Source organism: Cyclopterus lumpus, chromosome 16 (genome assembly GCF_009769545.1).
Source record: "Cyclopterus lumpus isolate fCycLum1 chromosome 16, fCycLum1.pri, whole genome shotgun sequence".
NCBI lineage: Eukaryota > Metazoa > Chordata > Actinopteri > Perciformes > Cyclopteridae > Cyclopterus > Cyclopterus lumpus.
In genome coordinates this window covers 10,256,728-10,284,592 of record NC_046981.1, presented here as the reverse complement: position 1 = coordinate 10,284,592, position 27,865 = coordinate 10,256,728, and the positions used below count along the sequence as shown (strand labels likewise).

Here is a 27,865-nt window from a genome sequence, read left to right as displayed (position 1 = left end):
ACTTTCAAAATGTAACCATTTTATAATGTAAAATCATATTCACAAAAGTAACTAGTTACTATGCTTGGCCAATAGATTTAATGGCATACAAAGTACAATATTTACCTCTTAAATGCTGTGAAGTACCGAGCAAAAATGTATATTTAAAGTAAAGAGCAAGTATCCTGAAAACTTTCCTTCAGTATAGAGTCCCAATCCCCATGTCCCCCATAAAACCTCAAACTAATTGCGTGTTTAACACAGTGCAATGAATTGTGGGTAATTCCCTGGGGCAAAGTCTGCATCTAATGCTGACTTACTGAAAGGTTTTGTGCCAGATAGCCCTCAAACACTCGATGATTGGACAGTGGGACATTGAGTTAGCGGGAATCCCAATCTCCACTTTACGGACTCACAGGTTTTGAGGCTAACTCCGTGAGGCTTTACTTCTGTCCCACTGTCAGATCTTTGAGTGTTTGAGGGCTCTCTAGCAGACATTTTGAGCCCTGTAGGAACCCTTTCCGTAAATCAGCATTAGATAGAGACTTTGCCCAAAGGAATTACCCACAATTCATTGCACTATGAAATTAAACACGCAATTAAAAAAAAAGGGATTGGCCCAGATACTTGAGTACTTGTAGTAGTTTAGACAGTTTATTTAGAAAAGCCTGTCTTCATTTAACGAGACACGTGTTGCTGTGCCACACAAATGTTAGATGTTCATTATGCCGACCCTTTAAGCCGGTTTTCGTACGATATCATACGAAATGCTGTATGAGGATACGGTGCAAACACACCACAAAATAGACACGCACAAAAATTTAAGAAGTCTCAAGTCACAAACTTAAAATAGTATGCAAGCCTATAGTTTCAATGCTGTTATATTTAATAAGCTATTTAAATAATGTGTGGCATGTATGAGAAGATCTACCTAATTGTTAGATTTGAAAACTATACTTGAAGAGACGTGAATCTAACAAACCACAGGAGTGTTTTTTACCATGGTGTGAGGTCAATGTCAAAAATATTTAAAGGAAACACATGACACCATTGTAAATATATTTAGTATATACCTATACTGAGTTATGACTTATTGTTGGAGATAATGAACGTGATTCTGCTCTGCTTTATCTTGAACGAATATGAGTGAATCCATAAACAGGATTTGGATCCCCACATTTGTAGTACACTATAGTGTGTTTCTATATGTGTACTTTTTATAAGTCTATTTCCTAAATTATAGCCAAAAGAAATCATAACATTCATCTTCATTCATTATCACCTACCAAGTAACCCTCCTGATTATATTAACCTGGTGGCAAAGTGAAACTACGACCCCAAGTGGTGGGAGGTTTGACAAAACAAAGTGATAACAAAATGACTCTTATATGATAACAACTCTACGTTAAGACCTTTTATGATTTACGAAATGAGGATGTTGATAACTTATTCAGCGATGCATGTCTTCTTTGTGGTTGTAATTGTGCGGTCCATTGCTCAATGAAGGTTACTCTACCTTTAGACAACATTGTGGCTTATGTAATTATGTCACTAGACGAGACACACTCTTCTCCATAATTCAGTCTCTCCAGAAATGTAGCAGAGTACAAGTGTAAAGGTGCATTAAAATGAAATACTCAAGTAAAGCACTAGTACTTATACCACTGGTTTTGGTAATGCTTAACTAAAGACAACAGAGTAAATAGATGACAACAGAAGGTCATCAAGCTTGCCAGCACCTCATAGGCTACACCTCCACAACACAGACACACCTCATGCTTTCATTGCTGATTCTTTGTTTTCAGTTCAGTTTGAGTTAATTATGTATGTTTGTTACATCGTCTGTTGTGTGGAAGTGGCTCTTGTTACTAAAATAAACTTTGGACTTCACCAGAAAGAAAATATGTGGGGCTGTCGAACATTAACCAATCCATTCGCAAAATAAAAGTTAACACACAAAGCCATCTCACTATGAATAAACAAATAAAACACAACTGTGCTTGCACTATCACCTTGAGACAGGGGTCAATCTCAGAACAACTTCTCCCAATTTATAATTGTTTTTTTAAGGCACAATGAGTAGGATTTCCCCCCAAAAAGAACAATGTATAGATTCAGAAAACAATTTCTATCTGCAGACACCCTCCCCTCTGCCTGTATTTTCTCTTTAATTTAACTGTATATAGTGTTTCTCTGCCCTTCTCTTTGCCTCCAGCTGTCAGCCCTCAGCCTCTTCTATCTCGAGGCTCTATCTGCCCTGGCTGGCACTGTAAATGAGAAGCTTGGTAATTTCCACCTAATTGTCCGGTCTGGACACAATATTTCCATTAGCAGCTAGACTGAGGATGTCCAAAATCACTGGCTCGTGTCATTGAGCCAGTGGTTCTCAAACTGTGGGCCGAGGTATTACAGGTGGGGCGCGGGGGGCAGTGCGGAGAACTTCACATATTACAAAAGTACATGTCAATGTTTACCTTACGGTTACGGCGTTCGCAGGTTACGCTTGCGCATGCGCGATCGCGACGTCCAAGCTCCTATGCGACTCAGGTGAAGAGCTCGTTAGGCTTCTGATCAGGTACCTGACAGAACACGGGCTGAAATGGGAGAGTTGTGTGGGTTTCTGCACAGACGGTGCGCAGACCACGGCAGGGAACAGGAAGGGCTTTCAGGCGCTGATCAAGAGTCTCTCCCAATGTGCAATGGACACACTGTCATACACAGAGAGGCGCTAGCAGCCAGACAGATGAGCCGTGAACTACATGTTCATACAAACAAGACCCCTGAAAGTGCCTGTTGTCGCGAGTCTTTGAGCTCAGAGACATTAAACATCCGTCTCATGCATGACATATGTCATACCACAGGACAGTACAATTGAAATTGTACACTTATTATCCATACACATGTTATTCTGCAAAGAGGAGGTGGACTCAGTTCATCATTTATTTTATCTTTGTAACGTTACACATGCATATACTTTTTGGAGTCAAATTTATTAATTCAATTATAATTATTAATTTGCTGATGAATACTTTCTAATGAAATTGGCCTCTCTCAGTGACATATTTGGAAAGCTGAATGAATTAAATGTTCATCTTCAAGGCAGAGAGCAGCACCTTCCTCAGCTGACAAGATCAGCGGTTTCACTCTGAAGCTGGAGATGTGGGACAGGAGACATGATCAAGGGAATATTGATTCCTTGATAATCTGCATGAATTTGAACTAATACTGATACAACTTGATGGCTCACACATATATGCACTCATTTTGTTTTGCACCGGTTGCACGTTATTGTTTTTTAAAGATATTTAGTGTAAAACTCAGTAAAACTCTTTATTGCCAAATATTTGAACTTGTTTTGTTTAGTTTTTCACAGGTTGCACTTTATTGTTATTATCCTGAAAATATATTCAGTGCCAAAAATGTAAATTGCAGCCACAATAAGCTATTTGCCAAATATTAGTTCTTTTTTGCGCATCTTTATTTGCATTGTTCTAACAACGTGATTGCACTTTTTATTTGTTTTTGTCTGATGGAGCAAATCTGGTTTAATTCAAATTGATTGCAATTTTCTTTATTCTATTATTTGAAAAAGCACAGATGGACGAGTCACAAAAAGTTGTTATTTCAATAAAAATTCAGCATGGACCATTTAGTTACAATTTTGTTGGGGCGGTGGGGCACGAACATGTTTCTTCCTCCGAAGTGGGACGCGACAACAAAAAGTTTGAGAACCACTGACATATAGGCCTACTGTAAATGGGACTAAATCATAGCGCAAGTTAGATATTGTTATGATGATCCGGATCGGTGCATGAGTAAATTCTCTCTAACCTATTTGAGAGGTTAGTAGAGAGAGTTAGCCATATCATACTTATCCCCTACCTCTCGCCAACAAAACGACCTTAAACGTGTTTCCCCTCATCGCGTAACCCGTCCTTTATGAAAATATACAATATGACAGGCAATTACTTTCCATAATGTCCTCGATTGTCAGCGGACAAATGAGCTAATGAGCTAAAACAAATTCAAAATTCCACCTTGTAAGCCTGAAGCTTTATGGGAGAGGCTATGTACAGTATATCAGCCTGCAGCATAACGGTGAGCGCGAGGCAGTCGGGAGCGGAGAGAGGACGTGGGGCTGGAGAGGCGCTCGTGTGACGTATGAGGTGCTTCTGGGACAACAGTAAGGTGTACTTTTACGCGTGAGACTACTTCTGCAGTGACACGATACAGTCTATATAGCTTTAAAGCATGTTGGTGATTTAACGTTTGTTTTTTATTTCCTCCCAGAGAGGATCGTATAAAGTAGGTTAGATTGAGACGTGAGTCTTTAGACAACAACCGGACATGGATGTGAAAGACGAAAAGGACAAGTTGGCTGCAGCCAATCACGAACAAAAAGGATATATAAGGTACGCTTTAAATTCTCTCTTTCGCCGACTAAAACATCAAGTGCGATGTTTATTTAAAACAGCGTCAACCCATATGGGGCTCAAACCTTAACAGGTGTCTCGGTTATTCTCTTGAGAAAATATTCATGCATCATGCTTTTTTATATTTTACAGTGAAAGCAAGGACAATAAAAAGGAGAAAGAAAAAAAGACAAAGATTCCCATGGTTGGCCCCATTGGCGTGGTAAGCTCAATCATCACACTGTGAAATCCTTCTGTCAGAACCACGCTTAAATTAGTTATTATTTTGAAGCAGAATGTAGCTTTATTTTATTCTTTTGACAGTTATATTCTTTCTCCAGTTTCTAGCCATCATATATTTAATCAGAAAGGTCCCATCGAGATACAACAGGGAGTCCTGGTCAAGATGGGCAGCAAATTTAAAAAGTTGCATTTCCAAGTTGGCTACAAACAGGGAAATATAACATCATACACATTATACCAACCCAGCTCTATTCGGGTGATAGGAGCCATGGGGAGAATGTTCTTTCATCTCTAAGTAACATGTTAATTATTAATATATACTGTGGACATTTTCCAGGGAAGTTACTGTTTATAAATGTAATTGAATGTCTTTGAAATCAGCCTAAAGTTTAATAAAGTAATGCTGTATGTGGTATGATCATACAAGCATGTGTGCGTAAAGGTTTGTGTGAGTTTGTGAAGTAAGGGGAGGAGACACTGAGAGGACGAGAGTGCGGCACATCCTCCTTTTGTTTGGGTTTGACTCCGCTTGTCCCCTGCTGTGAGAATATAATAACAGCTTAGAGTTGCAAGTCTTCCCCCTTCTGATTGCATAATTAACTTTCTTTTTTTTTTACACCCCACAAATGATCACGAGCAGCAGATACTAACTTCTATGGTTCTGTTGTTCGTCTTTCCTAAACTACACTCCTTCGTATGAGTGAAGTTTAGGTTTGCAAAAGGCTTGGACATTGTCATGATCCTGGCAGGGATGTTCTGTGCCATCGTCAACGGAGTAATGCTTCCTCTCATGTGCATTGTGTTTGGGGACATGACAGACAGCCTTGTAAATACCTCCCCTGGGGGACAAATCCACTCCAACAACACCAGTGAGTTTCCAGTTACATCCATTGGGGTGGTATGATGATGAGACAAAACACCATTGAACAATGTTGTTTATTACCTTGTGTCTGTAGATGTCACCTACATACCAAGAAACAGCACCTTAGAGGCAGACATGACACAGTAAGACTTTATATGATCAGCATAAACAGAGCAAGTGCTTGTTGTCGGGTGAAAATACGTCACATTTTCTTCAAGTCTGAGCAGAAGTTTTAAAGTCAATGTGTCACAGTACTTCTCTTATTCCAGATATGCCATTTCCTACTCCATATTGGGTTTTGTCGTGCTGGTGGTCGCCTATGGGCAGGTGGCCTTCTGGACCCTGTCGGCCGGGCGGCAGACAAAACGCATCCGCAAGCTGTTCTTCCACTGCATCATGAAGCAGGACATCGGCTGGTTCGATGTCTCTGAAACAGGAGAGCTCAACACACGTCTCACAGAGTAAGTAACAAACAAGTAACACACTCTGTTTCATATGCAGCCACATCATTGTCAAGCAGACCTTTTAAAAAATAATATCAATTTCTCAAATATTGGATTCAACATATGTTCTTTATGTAAGTGAAACATGTGCATCACATATTTAACAATCGAACCACAAGATATTCAATATACTATCATAGAAGACATAGGAGAGTCAAATTGAAAAGAAGGAAACGGTCCCCTTTTGAGATGTTATTCCTTAGAAAAACAACAACAATTAAATAACAATCAAACAATGAATGATTATCAAAATATAAACATTGAAGTCTTCACAGTTTTCACATTTTTATTTCATTCGTAATACATATGTGTGGTGAACATGTGGATTATATTTGCATGCACAGTGATGTCTATAAGATCCAAGAGGGTATTGGTGACAAGGCTGGGAAGCTTATTCAGGCCGTAAGCACCTTCCTCGCATCCTTCATCATCGGCTTCAGCAAAGGCTGGAAACTCACTCTGGTCATCCTGGCTGTGAGCCCTGCACTTGCCCTTTCGGCTGGAATTTTCTCAAAGGTAAACTTCTCTCCGTCATCTTTGTGTTGCTCTTTTAAAGTTCACTTTCTCTTTGTGTTTGTTCCATCTTTCCGCCTTTCTCTTGCTATCCATATGTCTATCACAGTACACAGCCCCCCTGCAGGTATCGTTAATAACAATATGTCTGTTCCCTTGTCTGAATAGTTTCTCGCGACTTTCACTTCTAAAGAGCAGGCTGCTTATGCCAAAGCTGGAGCTGTGGCATCAGAGGTAATCTCTGCTATCAGGACAGTGTTTGCCTTCAGTGGTCAAGAAAGAGAAATCAAGAGGTATCTACAATTATACGATTATATATTTATATAATATAATACAACTTTATTTGCATTGTACATGTTATACAACAAGACAGAACTCCATGTGATCCACAAACAATGTCAAATCCACATAACAGGTGTTTTAAACAAATAGTAAAGATAGTATGATAATTATATTGTTTGTGGGGTCTACACTTTGGAATTGGATATTCCAGCCTGATAATTATATTGATACTATTCTATAATAGTATCAATATAAATATCAGGCTGGAATATCCAAATCCAAAGTGTTGCCCTTATATTTTAATGCTGAGCTAATCTGATGGAAAGTAAAAAAAAACAATTATATTCAAGCTAAATATCAACGCAGGGCAAATAAATCTTGGTTCATAAAGTCCAAGAAATAGCCTCCACAAAAGCTATAACTGGATAAAACCCATCCAGAAACCCATAGAATTAGATTAGTGCTTTTGACTGCTGCTGCTAGGATGTCATTGGAATCTAATTTATATTTAAATGTGCTTTCTGTTGAACTAGCACTCGTGCTTGTGTCTATTCGTGTCTTGCACCACAGATATATTAAGAACTTGGAGGATGCAAAGAACGTGGGAATAAAGAAGGCGACATATGCCAATTTTGCTTTTGGCTTCAACTTCCTGATGATCTACCTGGCCTACGCTCTAGCCTTCTGGTACGGAAGTACACTCATCCTTAGCAATGAATACACCATTGGAACTGTACTCACTGTGAGTATACATATTAAGACACAATGTCTTTAAATCACTTCCCGTTGAACATAAGGCAGACTGAAAGAAAAGGTTGCTGTCGCTAACATTGGCTTGTGTCTCTTCAGGTGTTCTTCGTTGTGCTTATTGGAGCGTTCACTCTGGGACAGGCCTCTCCTAACATCGAGACCTTTTCAAGTGCCCGAGGAGCTGCACATAAAGTGTACAGCATTATTGATCATGTAAGCGATGCAACCTTCTTCCCCAAAGCACACATGTTGAAACTAAATGGTTTTTTTTAGCTCTTATTGCTGCTGGACAGTTGTCAGTTTATATTACTCAACATGCACCGTTGTAATCTGGCACTCTGGGGAGCTGCTTTCATGCAGCCGACAATTTGGAGTCAGATATGTTGGATTTTGCTCTAATTGGAGCACCTGCTGTCAGGTCATCTGGTTGATATTGCACAGTTGTGGCTCTCCTCACCGTGAACTAACTGTGAATGTACCATGAGGTTCAATATGTTTTACAAATATTGTACCAAAATCAAACACGTACAGCAGCTTCATTGTCATGGCATGACTTTGATTAAGATAATTTGACTCTACTTATATTTAGCGCTTTTCTAGTCTTCCGACCACTCAAAGCGCATTTACACTACATGTCATCATTCACCCATTCACACCCATTCATACAATGATAGCAGGGGTTACCATGAAAGGTTCCACCTGCCCACTAGGGCTAGCTAATCATTTACCCATTCGGGCTAAGAGTTTAGCACGATATGCAGCTACAGAGGACTGTTGAAAAATGTGCAGATTGATTAAACATTATAAGAGATTGGTAAGGACTTTCTTCACAGTTTGAATTGTAATTGAATGAATGGAGATGGATGTTTCAAATACAGTTTGAATGGTGGCGATCCATACAGCTAGTGTGATGTTATCAATGTCTGAAGAAATTTTTTTTATTTTATCGTGTCTTTTATTGCAAAGCAGTTTGTGATGTCTGATCTAAAAAGGTGCTTTATAGTTTCTAGTGTATACTGTCTCGTCTAAAACACAGAAGTGTGAGGCCTCAAAGGGGGACATAAAACAGTCTCATTCTTTCTCAAATCACAGAGCTCAACCTTTGAGGGAGAAAAGCGGTGTGCAGTGAAAATACAAAGAGCTGTGGGGGCTAGCAGCCTTCCTCCCATTGTCTGTTTGAGGTTTTGATAAGAATCAGGTTCTCTATCCAACTGTGGCCAAAATAACTGGAGAGCTGAGTTTTTGGAATTAAAACTAAGACTTGTCTCAACAGAAACCGATAATCGACAGCTATTCAGAGGCCGGCTTCAAGCCTGATTCCATTACAGGAAACATAGAGTTCAAGAACATCCACTTCAGCTACCCCTCAAGGCCGGAGATCAAAGTATGTCCTTCTTCGACAGTTTGCTGAACTCTAAAACATACATACTTTAACCTCCATATCATAACTGACCTTGTTATCATTTTGTAGGTACTGAATAACTTGTCTCTGAGCGTGGAGAGTGGGCAGAACATTGCCTTGGTTGGTAGTAGCGGCTGTGGTAAAAGCACCACGATCCAGCTGCTGCAGAGGTTCTACGATCCTCAAGAAGGATCTGTGAGTGATAAACTACTTCATTCAAAGGATTTATTCAGCAATTGCCACCATATCCACTCTGTTATAATTGAGACTTGAGAGAGTACTCCACCAATTTAGCATTGCACTCCTATAACATTCTGTCATTCAATAAGAGCAGGTGTCACATAAATATATAGATGTAAGTAAGTAGTGTTTTTTGTTGTTTTTTTGCCCATTTACTGCCAGTCCTGTATTCACTTTGTCACTGCTGGCTACTCCTCACTTGTTTTCCTGCTTTCACAGCAGCCTTGATTTCCTTTAAGTCTACATTGATATGAAAGAAATCTACAATGAGAGTTTTGGAACTTGCTTAAAATGCAGTAAATATGAACGAATAAGACGTCTGCATTTGTAAATACAGTTTCTGGTCGTAATATACTCCAGGAACCTCCAGAAACTCCAGGAAGTGACTGTGCCCCGCTTTATATCCGACTTGAGAGGTGTATCAAAGCTTCTCATCTAACTCTCTCAAAGAAAAAAATATGAGGATATTTCCAAAAATGTTAAACTATTCTTTTAGCAGAGGCCGTGCTGTTTTCAAATACTCATGGCTGTGATTATACTTTTGATTAAGTGCTGTATATGTTTGACTCCTGCACTTTAGGTGACTATTGACGGTCACGACATCCGTTCTCTTAACGTCCGCTACCTGAGGGACATGATTGGAGTGGTGAGCCAGGAGCCCATCCTCTTTGCCACCACCATCGCTGAGAACATCAGATTCGGACGACCTGACGTGACGCAGTATGATATCACGCAAGCTGCCAAGGAGTCTAATGCTTACAACTTCATTATGGCCCTTCCTGATGTAGGATTGTATTTATGACTCCCCCGTCTTCTTTGTGTATCAAGAACTCTGCCCACCACCTGTTAATATTGAGAATCTTATCATTGAGCAGAAGTTTGAGACGATGGTCGGTGACCGAGGGACTCAAATGAGTGGAGGACAGAAGCAGAGGATTGCGATTGCTCGAGCTCTAGTCCGCAACCCCAAAATCCTCCTGTTGGACGAAGCCACATCTGCTCTTGATGCTGAGAGTGAGACCATTGTGCAAGATGCACTCGACAAGGTAGAAATACACCCAAACACATGCTCTGCCTCATCCACAAAAGCTTTAGCTCACTTTGCACTTTTACACTGACGCAGACATTTTTAAGAACTCCAATCAAAACACTGACTTTCCCACTAGCACCATCAGCAATTCAAATTAGACTTAATCCAGTCGTTGTGGTTTTCAATCATACAACATACAAAACTAATGGCATTCCCGTCAGCCTCAGTTGTACTTGTGTTTACACTCAGCATGTGTTCGCATACTAACTCGCAAAAATAGGATGATCGACATGGCATCATCACTTTTGTACATGCTGATGTGTCTGACGAGATCCTCAGACATCCGTAGACTAATCACTAAATGAGGAAATGTTAACTTATCTATCTTCATGAAATGTATCTACAATTTTAGCTCCTTGTAAGCTGGAAAACAACTCGGACACACATCTTTTTGTGCAGGTCCGGCAGGGTCGTACCACCATAATTGTTGCCCACCGCCTTTCAACCATCCGAAGCGTGGACGTCATCGCTGGCTTTAAGCAAGGGGAGGTTGTAGAGCTGGGGACTCACAGTCAACTGATGAAAGAACAGGGAATCTACCATACACTGGTCACCATGCAGGTAGACACACATAAACACATGACACACCAAGTGGTTGGGATTGAACTCAAGGGGAACTTTGTAATTTCAGAATGGTCTTGATGTTGTTTATTTCTGGGGTTCCCACCCGTCTCTCTCTCTCTCTCTCTCTCTCTCTCTGCCGCAGACCTTTCAAAATGTTGAAGAGTCGGAGGAGACGGCGCTGGAGCATTCTGTGGACAAGAACAGCCCGTTGGCCAAGACCCGTTCTCAGTCCTCTGTGCACAACAGGAAGTCCACAAGAAGCACCTCCTTTGCTTCCTCGGAGGAAGAGAAAGAGGAGAAACAAAAGTTGAAGGACTACGGGATAGACGAAGTGAGCTGTGGGCCAACATCTTTGGGGTTTGAGCAACATCGTCTATGCAGGGCAAACAATAATATATACTCTCATAGTCCAAGGGGACAGGAAGCATTTGGTCTTCTTATATGCTGGCAATGTATTATGATTTGTGAAAAATCCTGCCAAATGTCTGTTATGAAGTATGGAGGGGTCTCTGGTTACAAACTGAACTTTTAACACTAAACACTGTAGCCAAGGTTCTCTCACATTCACAGTTTCTATTCAGGGTTGTAGTGTTGAACTGGACGGTGGTCCCAGGTGTGTCCCTTTTCCAAACCCTAACCCTTGGTTAGGATATATCGTTGTATGACACTTGATAAAATTGTATCCAATTTCATCTCAAATAAGAAAACGAGAATTAGGAAACATTATTAACAGTGGCCAAAATAAATAGAGGAAATGGGACTCAATTCCAGGATTACTATTTAGCCTCTCCTTCTTAGTCCAGTGTATTAGCTTTGATAGTAACCCAGTGTGGGGCAGATCTCATCCTTAGCAGATCCTATAGTGTCGGTCCTTCCCCTGCCTCTGAACTATGTAGACAATAACCCAGTTGTAAAGATATTTTTAATGGCTCGGCACTCTCCCCTCTGTTCCCTAACCCCTCTTTTCCCCTCGTTACTTACTAAATTCAGTTGACCACAGTCTAATTGTGTTAATATCTCCCTGAGGAGTTGTGGCTCAGCTCTTTCTCTCTCTTTCTGTAGAATGAAAATGTTCCCCTCCTGTCGTTCCCTCAACTGATGCACCTCAACCGTAACGAGTGGCCGTACATTTTGGTCGGGACCATCTGTGCCATCTTCAACGGAGCTATGCAACCATTGTTTGCTGTCATCTTCTCCAAGATCATCACTGTACGTTACTCCTTGTATCTGTGTAACACAAACGTTATTTTAAAGCTTCATGATGCAGCATTTGTCAGATGTTGTAGAAAGCTAGAGATTATCTGTTTGTTTTTTCTCCTCTCAGATATTTGCAGAACCCGATCCAAACGTGATCAGGCAAAAATCTGAATTCTTTTCTATGATGTTTATTGTTATTGGAGTTATAACTTTCGTCGCCATGTTTCTACAGGTACGACCAACCTATATTCATTTCCTGGGGGTGTTTATTGCCCTCAAAGGATCTTGATATTTTTTTGAAATATACTTAGATGGGAAGAATCTACTACATAGATACATAACTGTGTTATGGCTGTTGCTGTATGCTTACTGGACAGACATGAGAGTGGTATCAATATTTGCATGTAAATTCCCTGCAAGGAAGCTAATTGGCAAATTTGCCAAAATGTGTAACAGGGCTTCTGTTTTGGTAAATCTGGGGAGATGCTGACCCTTAAACTGAGACGCGATGCCTTTAAGTCCATGATGAGACAGGTAAGTGTAACCTTGCCTCCCTCCTCTCCTCTGATAGCTCTCTGTCGGGGCGGAGTTTCGACAGAAATTGTATTCTTAATAAATATTAATTAATATTAATGATTTTTCAAAAATGTAACTTCTTTGCTGCACGGTGCCAGCATGTCACACATCAAGAGGTGTGGGGTTAGATTCCTGGGTTCTCTGTGGGTCTGGGTCTGGCAACCTGTCCAGGGTGTACCCTGCCTTCGCCCAATGCCAGCTGGGTTGAAAGATAATGGATGGATTTATTTTCATGGAAAATGGAAAATGTCATTCCCTGTTTTCTTGTAGGACCTCAGCTGGTATGACAACCACAAAAACAGTGTTGGAGCGCTCACTACGAGACTGGCCACAGACGCAGCCCAAGTGCAAGGAGTAAGTCTCAACAGCGGTCACACACACACATACACACACCAAATACTAAGACTACAACAATGAATCTTCTGGTAACTTTCTTTGTTCCCATCTTTCACGCCTGCTCAGGCCACAGGAATACGTATGGCCACGCTGGCCCAGAACGTAGCCAACATGGGCACCTCTGTGGTCATCTCCTTTGTGTACGGCTGGCAGCTGACCTTGCTCGTCCTGGCTGTGGTGCCCGTCGTAGCAGCGGCTGCAACTTTTGAGATGCGGGCGCTTACCGGATACGCCGCTCAGGACAAGAAGGAGCTCGAGAAGTCTGGAAAGGTAGGGAATCAGTATGAGATGTGCCAAAGTAACATGCTCATTCTTTGTGATAAACAGTAGATATAATGTTTGTATGGTTTGTCTTCACAGATTGCTACAGAGGCCATTGGAAATATCCGTACTGTCGTCTCTCTAAACATAGAACCCAAGTTTGAGTCTTTGTATCAGGAAAACCTTGAAGTACCATACAAGTACGAGACATTAAACCAGATCCATCTTCTCCATGGGATATATTAACTAATATTATACATCTATTTTAATAAAATGTTATTCATTTTAATAGTGACCTCTCTGATGCCACCTTTCTCTCACTTTCTGAACAGGAACTCTCAGAAAAACGCCCATGTGCATGGTTTATCCTTCTCCATTACCCAGGCCATGATCTACTTTGCTTACGCAGGCTGTTTCCGCTTTGGAGCTTGGCTCATTGTGAGAGGAATGATGAATGCTGAGGGAGTATTCCTGTGAGTGAACAGATAGCATGACTTTTTCTCTCAGGTGATTCAAATTGAGTTTATGATAGAGAAGATGAACTGTTTGCGTGCACACGCAGGTTACAAAAGAGGGGAAGCGTTTCTATATGGCTTTTAGTATGGCCTGAAGTATGTGAGAGGCTACTGCGAATGAGGTGACTCAAGATGACACAGCATATCTTCGGTGATCCAAAAGACTCCGGCACCTGTTTTATAATAATGCCAACGCAACTCAACCTCTGTCTTCATTTATGGTCTACCTGTTACACAAAGAGGAAGTCCAAAGGTCACTTCTGAACATAAAACCAGAAAATGCATACATATTAACTCATTTCTACAACACACAAGCATTGTACATCTTCAGATTTATATTTGATTCTTTCCAAGAACCCAAGGTTTCCAAAGACACTCAGTCAGACTGAAATATGGAAATATATTTAGGAAATGTATTTAAAGTGATGCCCAAGTCACCGTTTACTGTCTATTAGATTTAATTCTGCAATCATAAAAAAAAGAAGATTTTAACAGTAAATATTTCATTCAATATCACAGTGATGTAAATTAAAGTTAGGTTACTAAAATATAAGAGTCAATTAATTTCCCCTTAACACTCTTAAATGTGAAAGATATCACTAATAAGCACTTGACATTCTCTCCCAGTGTCATTTCTGCTATACTGTACGGTGCCATGGCTCTCGGAGAGGCCAACTCCTTCGCTCCAAACTATGCGAAGGCCAAACTCTCAGCTTCCCACCTCATGATGCTGCTGCACAAAAAGTCCGCCATCGACAATCTCTCGCAGGAGGGGGAGTCACCAGTAGGTCACACACAGCACCACGCACAAAGTTGATGGAGCCGCTTTTTACACACAAGCTAACATATCACTCTTCTGTGTTATCGCTCGAAACCACCAGGACAAATTCGAGGGCAACGTGCACTTCGACGGTGTTTTTTTTAACTACCCGTCACGCCCTGATGTGCCCATCCTCCAAGGGCTGAATCTCAAGGTGACCAAGGGAGAGACTTTGGCCTTGGTGGGGAGCAGCGGCTGTGGAAAGAGCACCACCATCCAGCTGCTGGAGAGGTTCTACGATCCCAGAGAGGGGAGAGTGGTGAGATGATAAAACACACGCTGTGGCTGAATAACACTCTCACCTACTGCCAGCTGGCTAATGGTTAGCCGGCCAACGCGTTTATGGCTGCTTGACGGCACTTTGGTGATGAGTCAGGGACCTTGAGACTGTTTCAGTTCTGTGTAGCATGTGTGTTTATATATTTACTGCACAAACCATTTTATCTTGATGGGATTCTTGTTTGGTGACTGTCTTCTGAGAGAAAACTATATTTATTGGTATTATATAAAACAAATTATATGTCTAATTATTTTCAAGTGATGCACAAGAGTTTTTTAAACTAACACAGATCATTATTATCCAGCTCCCCCACTGCACATTACCTGCTCAGAACTAATTGTCACACAGACACATTTAGCTGTTGGAGTATTTAGGAGCCAAATAGACAATTATTGGATGTATTAGACATCAAATCCGACTTGTGCTTTCGACAATAATTATTGCTAACATTTTCTTCTTCAGCTGGTTGACAACATAAATGCAAAAAAGCTGAACATCCAGTGGTTGAGGTCTCAAATCGGCATCGTATCCCAGGAGCCTGTGCTGTTCGACTGCACCTTGAGTGAAAACATCGCCTATGGAGACAACAGCCGCACCGCAACCATGGCGGAGATTCAGGAAGCTGCTAAAGCAGCCAACATTCACAACTTCATCGATAGCCTGCCAAAGGTATAGCTGCTGTTATGTTTCAACAATGCTCCGTTCTCAGTCATGACATGGACAGAAATAAAAGTCCAGTGTGACGTTTTTATGGAGAACAGTTATAATCTTTACAACATCTCACAAACTTCATCTCCTGGGACACTTGGGATGTGATGCCTGTCAGTGTGGCGATGATTAAACAAACAAAACAATAAACGTTCTCAGCTCTACTGGTAACTAGTTGGGGCTATATTTGCTCAGGTTTAGAAATATCTATCTTTCAATATCTAATTTCATTGTTTGTTTGAGTAGAAGTACGACACTCAGGCAGGTGATAAAGGAACTCAGCTGTCAGGTGGCCAGAAGCAGCGTATAGCCATCGCCCGAGCCATCCTCCGCAACCCCAAAGTGTTGCTCCTGGACGAGGCCACATCTGCACTCGACACTGAGAGTGAGAAGGTGAGTGTTGGGGGAGGGGCCTAAAAAGAGTCAGCAGGTGCTAAATAAATCCTTCCTACTAATGACACTAGAACTAGGACCAATGAACAAGAATATGACAAGAGAAAAATAAAGCTATTTTACTGAAATTGTACTTAAATTAAAAATCTCATTTCAAAAGTACTGAACGGAAAATGAGCTGTTGAAATAGTTTTGAACTGTCAGTTAGTTACATTGTTAAATTAGATCTTTTAATCTGATTATAAAATCGGAACAATATAGATAAGCTCTGATATTTATTTTTCCTCCATAAAATAAGGTTATCAACCGACACTGATTCCAAAGAATAAGATAGAAATAACCATACAAATCAAACCGGAGATTAGAAACGTATACACACTCACAGTTTAATAACAGTGTTGGCGTGAACACAAAGTGGACTCGGTGCTCATTGGAAATTTAGTGAAAATTAATCAAAATGAAAATGAATTCATGCATCCTCCCTCATCAGAAGAGTCCATGTCAGTGGGGGTCCTGGGCCTTGTTGATGAGGCAGGAAGTACCTGTTAATGATGGCCCGTAGAGGGTGGTCAGCCACCATCTTTCCTGGGCGGCTCAGGGTCCTGGAGGACTACAGGTTCTGGAGGGACAGCTGATTGTAGCCAATCACCTTCTCCAAAAAGCGAGTGATGTGCTGCAATGTACATGTGAGGTCAGTGTTGTCATTTTTCCAGGTGGTGCAGGAGGCGCTGGACGAGGCCAGTAAGGGCCGGACGTGTATCATCGTGGCTCACCGTCTGTCCACCATCCAAAATGCAGACCGCATCGCTGTTTTCAGTGGAGGAGGGGTGATCGAGCTGGGGACACATCAACAGCTGCTGGCCCAAAAGGGAGTCTACCACATGCTGGTCAACAAACAGATGGGTCATTAGAGGAAATAAGAGTACACAAAGAGCAATACTACACCTATTGTTTTACATTTCTTTGTTTCCAGAGGTATTCATGTTTCCCTTCCCATCTTCAGCCATCGGACAGCTGTGCCTCTTTGAGTCACATAGTTTGGTTATGATCAGATCAGACAAGTCACCTTTTAGTCCTTAGTTGTCACTTTTATGGACCTTTTTCACAGAAGGTACTTTGACATGTGACAGCAGGAGAAGCACATGTTTCAATAGTTATGTTCTACAGTATATGAATTTGGACACATTTTGGACAGTTAATGTCCGATCAGTTTAACCCACACATACCATTTAGGTCCCACATTTGCAAGAATTACTAACCTTTTTGTAGAATGTTTCTATATGCAACTATTAAAGTTTTATATTCAGTTATTGAAACAGGTGGAAATCGTTCAACTTTATTTGTCAACCTCTACATTTCCAAAATCACATACATTTAGTTTCATCAGATAAATGTATTTATTTTTTATTTCATCTGGACGTTTAAAAGGAAGTACATTCTTATTCACATTTGCAATTTCAAAAGTTTTAAATGCAGTGGGATTGTGGAAGGAAGAAATATCACAGTTGTTATGTTTATTTTATGGTTACAGCGGTCATCCTTATATAAAGTAATGTGAACATTCAGCCATCTTTCACTTGACAGAGAACACAAACAAAAGCCAGCTGCATTGTGTACAGGCCCTATAAAAAGGTGGAATGACCAATTATAAAGGCAATAATCAGCAAGACAACCATTTCTCTGAAGTCATAAAACAATGTGCAGCACCGCAATAGATTGGAAGGCAACGTGAGTTGTTAGATATTGTAAATACATATTGTATTAGTTCAGGCACAGCCCTCTGATCTGTGGGCCCATCTGGCTCCACTACAGCAGCTGAGGAAATTATGGTTTAATTGAGACAGAAATATGGTCACACGGCTGTGCAGACGTAACGCAGGGCCGTGTGCAAAGGGTAAAGGAAATCATCACGACTGAAAATGTGTGCGGGAATTAACCCAACAACTCTTAGAGGGTGAAGCATTTACAATATCCTTAATTTAAAAACAAGTTTAAATTCAAACTGGATTTTAATTCGGAAAGTGGAAGCTTGCAAAATATGGTAGTAACGATACTTCCAGCATAGTTATCCGACTGGATCGTGAAATAGTGGTGGCAAATACGGCCGTCAAAGATCACAGCAAGAGGTTGTCCTACATGCGTTACCCTGTAATTCAAATGGTCTTGTACTTGTAGAGCGCTTTTCTAGTCTTCCGACCACTCAAAGTGCTTTCACACTACTTGTCATCGTTCACCCATTCACACCCATCCATACATTGATAGGAGGGGCTAAGATTCAACCTATCAGATGTAACTAACATTGATACACTGCAGGCACAGCTAAGGGAGCAATTAGGGGTGAAGTGTCTTGCCCAAGGACACATCGACATGGGCTAGCGGAGCCGGGAATCGAACCACCGATCCTCTAATTGAAGGATGACCCTGCTCACCGCTGAGCCACAGTCGCCACTATTCAAATAAACTAACGTACAGTCACAGAGTAACGGAGGGAGTACTAACTGTAAAAAAGGACAGCTAAAAGCTAACCATTACCTTTATGTGCTCAGCCTCTATCACTATACAACACCTACATGGCTTCTTTTTGTTAAGTATGATTTTGTTGTATGAGGCCAAATAATAATAATAATAATCCATTTAATTTATATAGCGCTTTTCAAGATACTCAAAGACACTTTACATTATACACCGTAGACACAGCTACGGGGAGCAATGCAGGGTTAAGTGTCTTAACTAGGGCGGGGATTGAACTGCCAACCCCTTGATTGAAAGACGGGCATGCTAACCACTGACCCATAGTCGCCCCCAAATGCAAAACAAACACAAATATATCTGATTTCTTAGGAAAGAAATATTTTTTTCAATTTCAGTACAACTTTAATAGCTCAGTACTGTCACACATGTCTTTAGATTTTCACCACTCAAAGACAAATTAATTATATATTGACAGACGAATCTAAGGTTGACAGTCAAAGGAAATCACTTCACAGTACCGATTCTGTACCTTTGCATTGATCTTTGCTGGGAACAAACATGACATTATAACTGAGATGTGGTGGCCAGGACGAGCATCTCATGTAAGGAGCTACTGAAGTTGTTGAACAGTGACGCAGCATCCGTCTCACGGCAAGATTTCCACGCTGAGATTGAGACCACGATCCTGGAGGGAAAAAAAGACGTGTGGATATGATTTCTGAAACTGCAGGGAAGTTACACACAATTTTACTTCAACTTGAAATTAACTTGCACAGTTGACTGACACTGATGGATATTATTACCATTTCTGCTTTGATTTTGGCTTGACCAGAAGCCGTTTGTAAATTGACTTTGTTTTAACTGCCCAAAAGGATGTAACATTTTGTAGTTACAATTCAACGGAAATCAACGAGAACATAATTGTTTTCTGGTTGCACATGCAGATATATTAGATTAATATATATTAGATTAATTTATAGTCTACATATAAATGTAACATATTGAGCTGTTCAGGCAGGATGCACCGTGGCGAGCTCCGGGTAAGTGTGTGTGGTGACATGTATGTCGCTCTCAGGGGAATTAAAGAGCAGATAGGAGACAAATGAGTATTGAAAATGTTTCAATTCAGAATCGACGCGTTAACCGGTTGACTTATTCGGTCAGCCTTTATAGAAAAAAACAATCATTCATTCAATTCATAGAGCACTGGAGAAAAAGGAAAGCGTCACGCCATTTTGTGTGTTTAGTTCTAGTTGTTATAGTTAGTTAATTATTGAGTGTCGGGGCTATCAAAAGCAAAATCAACAAGAAAGCTGACATCCCAAAATTTAACTTTCAACATCATGAATCATTCACAGATTTTCAGAAGAAGAGCATTATGGAAACATGCTGATGTCTTGTCTGCCCACCTGTCATCTCTGATACGATAAAAGAAGCCATAGCCGTGGTGCACCATGGGAGCCACAGCCCCCAGAATGGTAGTGTAGCCCACCAGACTGGTAGACAGCACAAAGTTACCACCACCACCACTGCAGGAAAAGACTCAGTTACAGGCAGACAGAAAGAACTCCCTAACAATTTACTATCTAGTCTTGAGTCCGCTTCATCATTTCTGTGTCGCAGTTTAGTTTATCAAACAGAACCGTTATCAGAATTTCAAAATCAAGAAGTATTTTCTAACCAACACTGTCAAATCTTAAATATTTCACTAGTATTAGATTGGAATCTAATGAGAAGAATAATCATGAAGTTAAAAAGAAACAAATAAATAAATGATATTAGGGATCAACATATCAGGACGATTAATTCAATTCAATATGCATACCATTGATGGCACTCACTTCTCCACATTGAGGCATAGAGCTTATTAGTTCAACTTTGGTATCGGCCGATACCCAAATCCCAACCATGTATATGACAGATAAACACATTTTAAATAAAACTACATGCTTTAATTACACATGTGCTTTTCCTGCTATGACAATTTAACTGTATGCTTTGAAAAGGGTACACTAACACCCACATGTATGGACCATGGTGGAGACACACTGTTAAAAAATAACATTGATTAGCTTTGCAGACAGTACCTCTTTGCATAGAGAGGGTCCATGAAGAGTTCTGGAGTGGGTCGTCCCTCCTCTTTGGCAATCAGATACAGCCCGAGAAGATGCCGGTCAAAACCTGGCAACGATGTCACAAAATGAGACATTAGAGTGTCTTTAGCTTCTGTGCTGAGAGCGTTTCCTAGTGAAATAGAATAGTTTAGCAGTGTTCAGTTGAGGGGGATTTAAATAAAATGCTTTTGCATTTGATTGAACTGTTAAATAGTGGATGGTGATATGGAGCTACAGAGGACTGTGGCTCTACACACACCTTCCTAGTCTCTAAAGGTTGTAAATCAATTGATGGATGGATGTCATGATATAAATGGTTGAAATTGGTTGGTACTAGCGTACGTAAGCATACTTTATATTGTGTTTAGGAAGAAAATATCATTATATTTTGATTAAAAAAATACAAAGAAATTTATTATTTAGTAAAACTTTTTGCACATTGTTAAATATACGTTAGAAATCGTGTAGACATCCTTTAGGTCCCATCATGTGTTGAATGCAGTTTCTTCCATATTTGTTTTATTATTTATAATTTTGTACATCCATGTTTGCTTTCGAGCAATCTTCTTCTTCTTCTTCACTGGCTTTTTTGGTAAATTGTTCAATTTGAGCCACCGCTACCAACAGCAACTGTTGATTAGTGCAAAAATGGAAAGATGTAAATAGTGCAATCCAAATGCTAGCTTCAAAATTAATCTTCCACTTTGTTTTAGAGAGCGTTTGTGTTTGATGAGAACAATGCTATATAGGAATATCCCACAAGTACACGTTTGTAAAGTGAGCTAACCTTTTCCTTTCTCGGCTTCAGCCATCAGTGTGTTGTGTTTAACTAGGGCGAGCATCATGGCTTTCCTCTTGGTATCAACCTGGCAGGAAAATGTTGATATAACATGTAAAAGAAGCAAAGACTGCTTCCACCTCTTTTCGCCACAGTGCAGGGACAGACATGCACACACTCACATCACATGTGGGGTCCATCATGGCGTTACACCAGTTCACAGCCTCCTGGGTGCAGGGTCGCATCGTCTCCGTCCTGCCGTGGTAGAACATGCGAGTCATTGCGGTCTCATAACAACTTCCTGGCCTGTGAAGGGTAAGAAGACACAGTCCTTTCACCTCACATACTTCAAACATCAGTAAATGCATTTAAAACCAGTCTGTACCTTTTGTGCATTTTCTGGTAGGCCAACTGCTTCGCTAGTTGAACAAAGGTGTCTGGATGCAACTTCTTTTGTTTGATGGCTGCTTTTCCAAATGCTGTGAAGGCGTAACACACCATCTGCAGGTCCTGTGTCTATAAAACCAGCGACAGAGTGGACACCCACACAGCTGTGACTATGGACATTTTGCATCAGTCTTTTTTGTTTACTGTAGTTAAATGTTAAGCACTGGCTCACCGACTCCAGGTATTGCTGTTTGGCGTGGCGGATGTCACTCAGGATTTTTTCGTCGACAGTAAACACCAGCTCTTCAGGACGGGGTGCGGGTCTGACTGTGTCTGAGCCCTACAAAGCACAGACATCTATGTGTGAACAGTGGACAGATACATTCAAACTGTTCAAATGGATGTAGAGAATAAAAAGGAGTCAATGTTTACCCTCCATTTGCCTTCTGTAACTTTGATTTGCTGGTCCATATACCAACACATAGAAACCAGTACCATGCCATCATATGGTGCATGCTGCAAAACAATATTTTTATTATTTCCAACTCCTTAAGAATTTTGTTTTAAATTTAAGATATTTTTTTGCTTTCCAAGATGAGCATCGTGAACATCTTGATCTAAAAACATGTGATACAGGCTGAACATCCAAAACATATAAACTCACATCACAAGAGATTCCAAAAGTGCCATCTGCGAACGAGAGTGAATTGTACGATTTGTCACCCCAGCGGATGGTGGGATTGCCTGTAAGGGCTTCCACGGTCAACTGTGTTCAGAATTTCAAAGTTACACAATTAGACACACAAATCTTTTCCTTTTTGAAAACAGTGAACTATGTTATGACATTTTTAGTTATTAAACTGTGTGCAGCTCGTACATTTGTGTAGTTCTCTGGAGTGGAGTAGGGTTTTGTTTCATCCAGAGATATGACGAACAGGCTGCTCTGGATGGTCTCCAGGATGGTGTCATTGTGTGGATCAATGTTAATTAGATGCTCCCTGGCCTGCAGAGAGTGTAAATGCTGGCAGTACTGATCCTCAAGTATGCTTTTGTGTTATGAGAACTTTTTCACAAATGATATCCATAATGTGTTTTAGAACTTATTCACCAAAGTCTCCAAACTTGAGGACCCTTACCAGCGCCCAACGAGTCCTCTCCTCTGAGGTGAGAGCAGCCACTCCGTCTCCCTCTGGCTCTCCATCACAGCACTCTTTCACATAGCTGAGCTGCCTACACACACACAGAGAAGCCGTAGAGAGTTGAAAGATGGACTAACCAATGAAAAATAGTTAACGGATTTAAGTGAATATTTAATGAACCTGTTCTTTTCGTAATAAAACAATTTGTACCGCCTGTTGAGGGTTATTGCTATCAGTCAAATACTGGGGTGCCGCAACAGGTGTTTTCCTTGAAAACTGTTACTTGATTATTCTATATATTATAGGACAGCTAAAGATGCTGTGCTAAAAATATGTTCTTGTGTCTCTCTCTCTCGCATCCCTGTTGGGAGGAGCTAAGACACGAGATAGATACATGAGGCGCCGTGTTACTCAAATGGAGAGCCCGCCTCCGCCATCATGAAGGATCCCAATCCCTTAAATGCACCTCAAGGAGATGAGGAGCAAGGAGCATAGATTGAGGAAACACACGCGTAACCTACACAGAGGTCTATTATCAAGTAGTGTGATGTATACGTTTTTGTGTGACACAGTTTGAAGCAACTGACATAGCTGAAAACTGAAGCTACGTAAGCAAGGATTTCTCATTTGGCAGCTTCGGCTCCTCCGTTCTCATGTCTCTTACTTGCTTACTCTCACATCCTCCCTGGGAGGAATTAAGATGCAAGAGAGGGAGGCGAGGAGACATGTTAGCATAATGAAAAGCAATGAACGTCTGCTCCCCTAAGATACTGTTCATTAATGGAATTATGCAATTCTTTCAAACTTGGTGGTAAGATATAAAACATTCCTCCATGTTTTCAAAAGTTAAATTAGCAACATGACTTGGCACAACCCTTAAACAGGAAGATGATTCTTTTGAGTGGTGTGTGTACTTGTGTATATCACTACCTCAGTAGTTCTGGAGGAGTGAGGATTTGTCCATCACAGACTGCGTCAAATGTGAAGATCCTTCCACGACAGATCACTACTAAATGGGAGGGGCATGGACCCTCACGCTCTGTGGCACAGCATAAAATGTACACAACGGTGATCTGTCAGAGTATGCAGGTGGGTCTGAAGGTAAGAGATAAGAACCAAGATTATTCTACCCGTCTTGAAGTAGTTACGAATGGTGTCCTTCTTTACTCCAGGTACTTTGCAGGTGCTGAACAGCATTCTGAACTGGTCCATATCTAATGGTATTTTGCCAGATTTCTGGGGATGCAGCCTTTCCCTAAAATATGCAAGCAAAAAAAAAAAAAAACACATTACATATATACCTGACTTCATGTAAAAAATAGAGGAGCTTCTACTTAACGCACCACAAAAACTTGTAAAGATGTGTCTTACGTGCGGATGAGGTTCCAGTACTGTAGTGCATGCCATGTGCTAATACTGGCCCTCTGCAGTTGAGTTCCCTCTTCAGGGGGCCAGCAGTGCTCCAGGTAAGGCCCCGGGCCGGCAACGTTCACATTCAGCTGAGAGGGTATGCGGACCTCTAGATATGCAGTGTCTAACCACCATTCTTCCAGCTAAAGAATAAAAAATAAAAAAAGTTAACTAAGTAAAACATCCCCAACTCCATGATCAGTGCCTTGTAACCCCAAAACAAGGCACTTAACGCTCCATTACACACCCAGTTCTTCTTTGTCTTGGCTCTTTGCAGTAGTTTCTGGTGCAGCTCTTTGCCAACACCCTCTTGAAATTTCCTCACAATGTCCACTGTAGCCTTAAAGTCTTCCTCAGATGCAAATGGTTGAACTGATGGAAAACATGGCAACACAAAATGAGTCAAGAAAGAGAACCAGCTGCAGGTCATTGTGAACATTAAGCATTTTCTGTTGTAAAAGCTGTGGATTGAATTCAGCTTGCACAAATGTACAAAATGCTTACACATACAGTTCAAATGAAATACACAACCATCCAAACACAACCAAAATAAAACTTGTGTTTGCTATTACAAAAAACGGAGGTATAGTGATGAATGTCATGGCCTACATTGAATTCCAGTATTGATGGTATGTTCTAATTAAAATATTAATGCACCTATTCACTTTCCAAAACTTTCGTTTGCTATATTTTTGAGTGGGATTCAGTGGGAGCATTTTCTTAACTAACTATTGTCTAAATCCACCAGGAACTAGTTCAAAACCAAAGATGAAGGCTTTGCAGCGCTTAAGGGCCACATTTCAGATTAACACTACTCACACTATTAAATGTTTATATTTAATACCAATTAGATTAGATTAGATTATATATACTTTATTCATCCCCAGATGATCAAATAGCAGTAGCAGCAGTGAGCAATGGAGGCCATGTTGAAGAGTTAGCGTATTTCATCTTGTAAAAGGGCATATTGCATGGGTGGAATATAGACCAAAAAAATGTCAAATGAAAGTATGCTTAAAAAAATAATCCCAGGCACACTGTGGCATTTATGCTAAATTAAAATGCCAATATTTTATATAGCAATGTGTATTAAAAATGACCAATGCCTTGCGACCAATACCTAGGTCATTGTCAGCAGTAGCTTGCACACCTATGTTGTGTGAGGCCCAATCCCAATGTCCCCCCTAAGGCCTCAAACCCTGAACCCTCAGGGACTTACTGACATCACCTGTTAAATGTTGAGTGTGAGAGGCTGTTAGGGCTTGAAATGGTGTAAATAAGAATGGGACAACACTTTGCTGCAACACATCACGTTACCACGACAACGTCAAAAGATAGTGTCCAAGTGTGGTTATTATATTTTGTACTTTACATCTTCCATATATATATATATATATATATATATATATATATATATATATATATATACATACAGTATATATATAGTCTCTGCTTGCTGAACACCCATGTGCCGTCCTCTTTGTTTATCTTCTTTTACGTCTCCATGCTTCCACTGGTAACTGTGTGTTTAACCTCACATATCGATGAATTGCGGGTAATTCCCTTGACCAAAGTCTACATCTAATGCTGACTTACGGAAAGGGTTTAAAAGGGCTCAAAATGTCTGCCAGAGAGCCCTCAACACTTGACGATTTGACAGTAGGACAGAAGTAAAGCCTCACGGACTTAGCGGGAGTGCGCCTCAAAGTCTGTGAGTCCATAACGGTGGAGTTTGGGATTGGGCCATACACTAAAGAGTAGAGTGGGAAGGTGGTTCTCTGTTTTTGACAAATGTGCAAGCCAATTGGTCAAAAACAAAAAGGAGTGATACATCATCAATAGAGAGGAGAAAGGAGGAGGAAGAAAAAGAAAAGGGAATGTTTACAAGATCTTAAACAGAACTTGTTACTCGTCCGGTTGTTCAAAGTTACTATCCGACCTGCATTCAGGTACTTCGAAAGGCTCTTCTCTAGTGACGGGACAGGCAAGGGTGGCAGGCTGCTTTGGTACTGGAAGGTCCGCTCTGACAAATTATTAGCCATTTCTTCTTCCTGCAAGGAGTTCAGACTGGACACACAAAAACAAAAAAATTTAATAATCTTGTCCTAAATCAGATTTTTAACATAGACAGGACATTTAAAATAAAAAAGCAGTAATTTTAGTTCTATGGAACTATTTATTCTGAAGAGTAAAACTAATGTTTCTTTGAAAACACCGACAATATTTACTGTGTAAATTGTACGATAGATAGGCCAATATTTGTTGTGTCTATACATCTACAGACATATTTATCTGTAGTCATTCTTTATTAAGGCCATTCATACAGATTTACACCAAATCATACATCATACAGTCCCCGATCAGAGAAGTACTGCTCAACCTAGTCCGACAGGCTGGTCAACACGTTCTCAGGGGTCGCGTGTGGACCAGCCGACCAGACTAGATACACACTGGACAGGAGCTGTGAGTGCCACTGCAGTCTGTTTAGCATTTAGCATTCCCGGTTACCGTTATTTATCCCTCTGACGGTTAGGTTACAACAGTTATAATGTTGAAGAGTAAGTAGCCGTAACGGGTTACGAGGCTGTATTGGTCACGTGATCGAAGTTAACGTTGAGTCTTAAACTCCTTTCACAGGACTCAACCATTGTTGTTGTAACTCGGCTTAAAGCCCTCACGTCAGAGACACAGCCTGACGTCACGCACCTGCTTGCTGAAAACAGTAGATTTCAGAGTTTTAACGAGCATAACACGGTTGAGACGAACTTATTGGTTTACAGTCAGCTACGGCGTTAATAATAGTGGCGAACCAGTCACTCTGCTTGTCAACAACAATGTTGGACATGCAACCTCACGTCAAATAGAGTCAACTTGATGTAAAAACGATGATCCTAGCTTTCCAACGCACTGCATCAAAATACTAACCTTATTAATGACGTGTTGATTTGATCTTCCTGCCTCCACGCGCAGGTGGAGTTGTCCGGCTACCTTTACCCCACTTTCCCTCACCGCACTGTTCCCGAACACCGGAGATCGCACTGCGCATGTGCGGGTGCGATCTGAAAGCAGAAGGATACTTGTTATAGAGATAACAACATTTCTTCAGTTGTTGAGATGGTCGATATTTTGTCATTCTTGCATTAATTTAGCCTCTTCAGTTTATTGCAAGCCTTACATGCCATATTTGCTGATGACTTCCTTTGCAAGTGTAACGTAGGCTGACGTGTCATCGTCCTTGGACATTCCTGAAAGAATGTGGAAAGAGAGGCCATTTGATCTGTAACAGGGGAACAGGGAAAGTGAGGCCAATGACCGGAATGGAGACAATGACACGAGAAAACTAAACCACAAAAGGGTACATTTATAATTATTGGAAAATATTTATGAAAGTAATGAAGGTGCAGAAGAATGTTGCCTGGTCAATGACACGGTTAAACTTCCTCTAAGCAAAGCAAAACAAGTATACATCCATTAACATGGGCACCATTGGCTCCACTCGTTTGTGTAGCTTTGGTCTGTTTTTTTCATGGTTTGGACTAAACCCAATCAAGCGGAATCCTAAAGAATAGCTTCAAAAGT

At 40.8% G+C, this 27,865-nt stretch overlaps 2 protein-coding genes across 5 annotated transcripts; one reads left to right on the top strand and one right to left on the bottom strand.

Annotated features, from left to right (window-relative positions):
- Positions 1-4,069: 4,069 nt before the first annotated feature.
- On the top strand, positions 4,070-16,906 carry abcb4 (ATP-binding cassette, sub-family B (MDR/TAP), member 4). The gene is given in 28 exon segments (XM_034553012.1): positions 4,070-4,162; positions 4,270-4,391; positions 4,545-4,614; positions 5,341-5,503; positions 5,591-5,639; positions 5,766-5,957; positions 6,344-6,515; positions 6,681-6,805; positions 7,365-7,536; positions 7,644-7,757; positions 8,818-8,928; positions 9,016-9,141; positions 9,767-9,970; positions 10,062-10,232; positions 10,676-10,837; positions 10,983-11,171; positions 11,903-12,049; positions 12,165-12,269; positions 12,494-12,571; positions 12,884-12,967; positions 13,076-13,279; positions 13,370-13,470; positions 13,603-13,743; positions 14,413-14,569; positions 14,667-14,864; positions 15,348-15,554; positions 15,840-15,986; positions 16,700-16,906. Coding segments are annotated over 27 exon segments (3,861 nt in total). The 5' UTR covers positions 4,070-4,162; positions 4,270-4,326.
- Positions 6,819-27,344, bottom strand: crot (carnitine O-octanoyltransferase). Of its 4 annotated transcripts, XR_004611196.1 has the most exons (20): positions 27,212-27,344; positions 26,226-26,353; positions 24,534-24,658; positions 24,248-24,429; positions 24,007-24,131; positions 23,807-23,915; positions 22,874-22,967; positions 22,615-22,740; positions 22,402-22,503; positions 22,170-22,253; positions 21,970-22,077; positions 21,736-21,866; positions 21,533-21,656; positions 21,360-21,438; positions 20,546-20,639; positions 19,868-19,987; positions 18,988-19,143; positions 16,760-16,870; positions 16,529-16,659; positions 6,819-13,271 (listed from the first exon to the last, which is right to left on the bottom strand). XR_004611196.1 is itself a non-coding variant. In XM_034553006.1 (17 exons), the coding sequence occupies exons 2-17, from the start codon at positions 26,326-26,328 to the stop codon at positions 19,023-19,025; spliced, it is 1,827 nt and encodes a 608-aa protein (XP_034408897.1). In that variant the 5' UTR covers positions 26,329-26,353; positions 27,212-27,344; the 3' UTR covers positions 17,365-19,022. The 4 variants fall into 4 exon arrangements, 3 of the variants coding, with proteins under 3 accessions (XP_034408897.1, XP_034408898.1, XP_034408899.1); XM_034553006.1 differs by lacking the exons at positions 6,819-13,271; positions 16,529-16,659; positions 16,760-16,870 and having other exon boundaries at positions 17,365-19,143; XM_034553007.1 differs by lacking the exons at positions 6,819-13,271; positions 16,529-16,659; positions 16,760-16,870; positions 19,868-19,987 and having other exon boundaries at positions 17,365-19,143.
- Between the last annotated feature and the right edge of the window lie 521 nt (positions 27,345-27,865).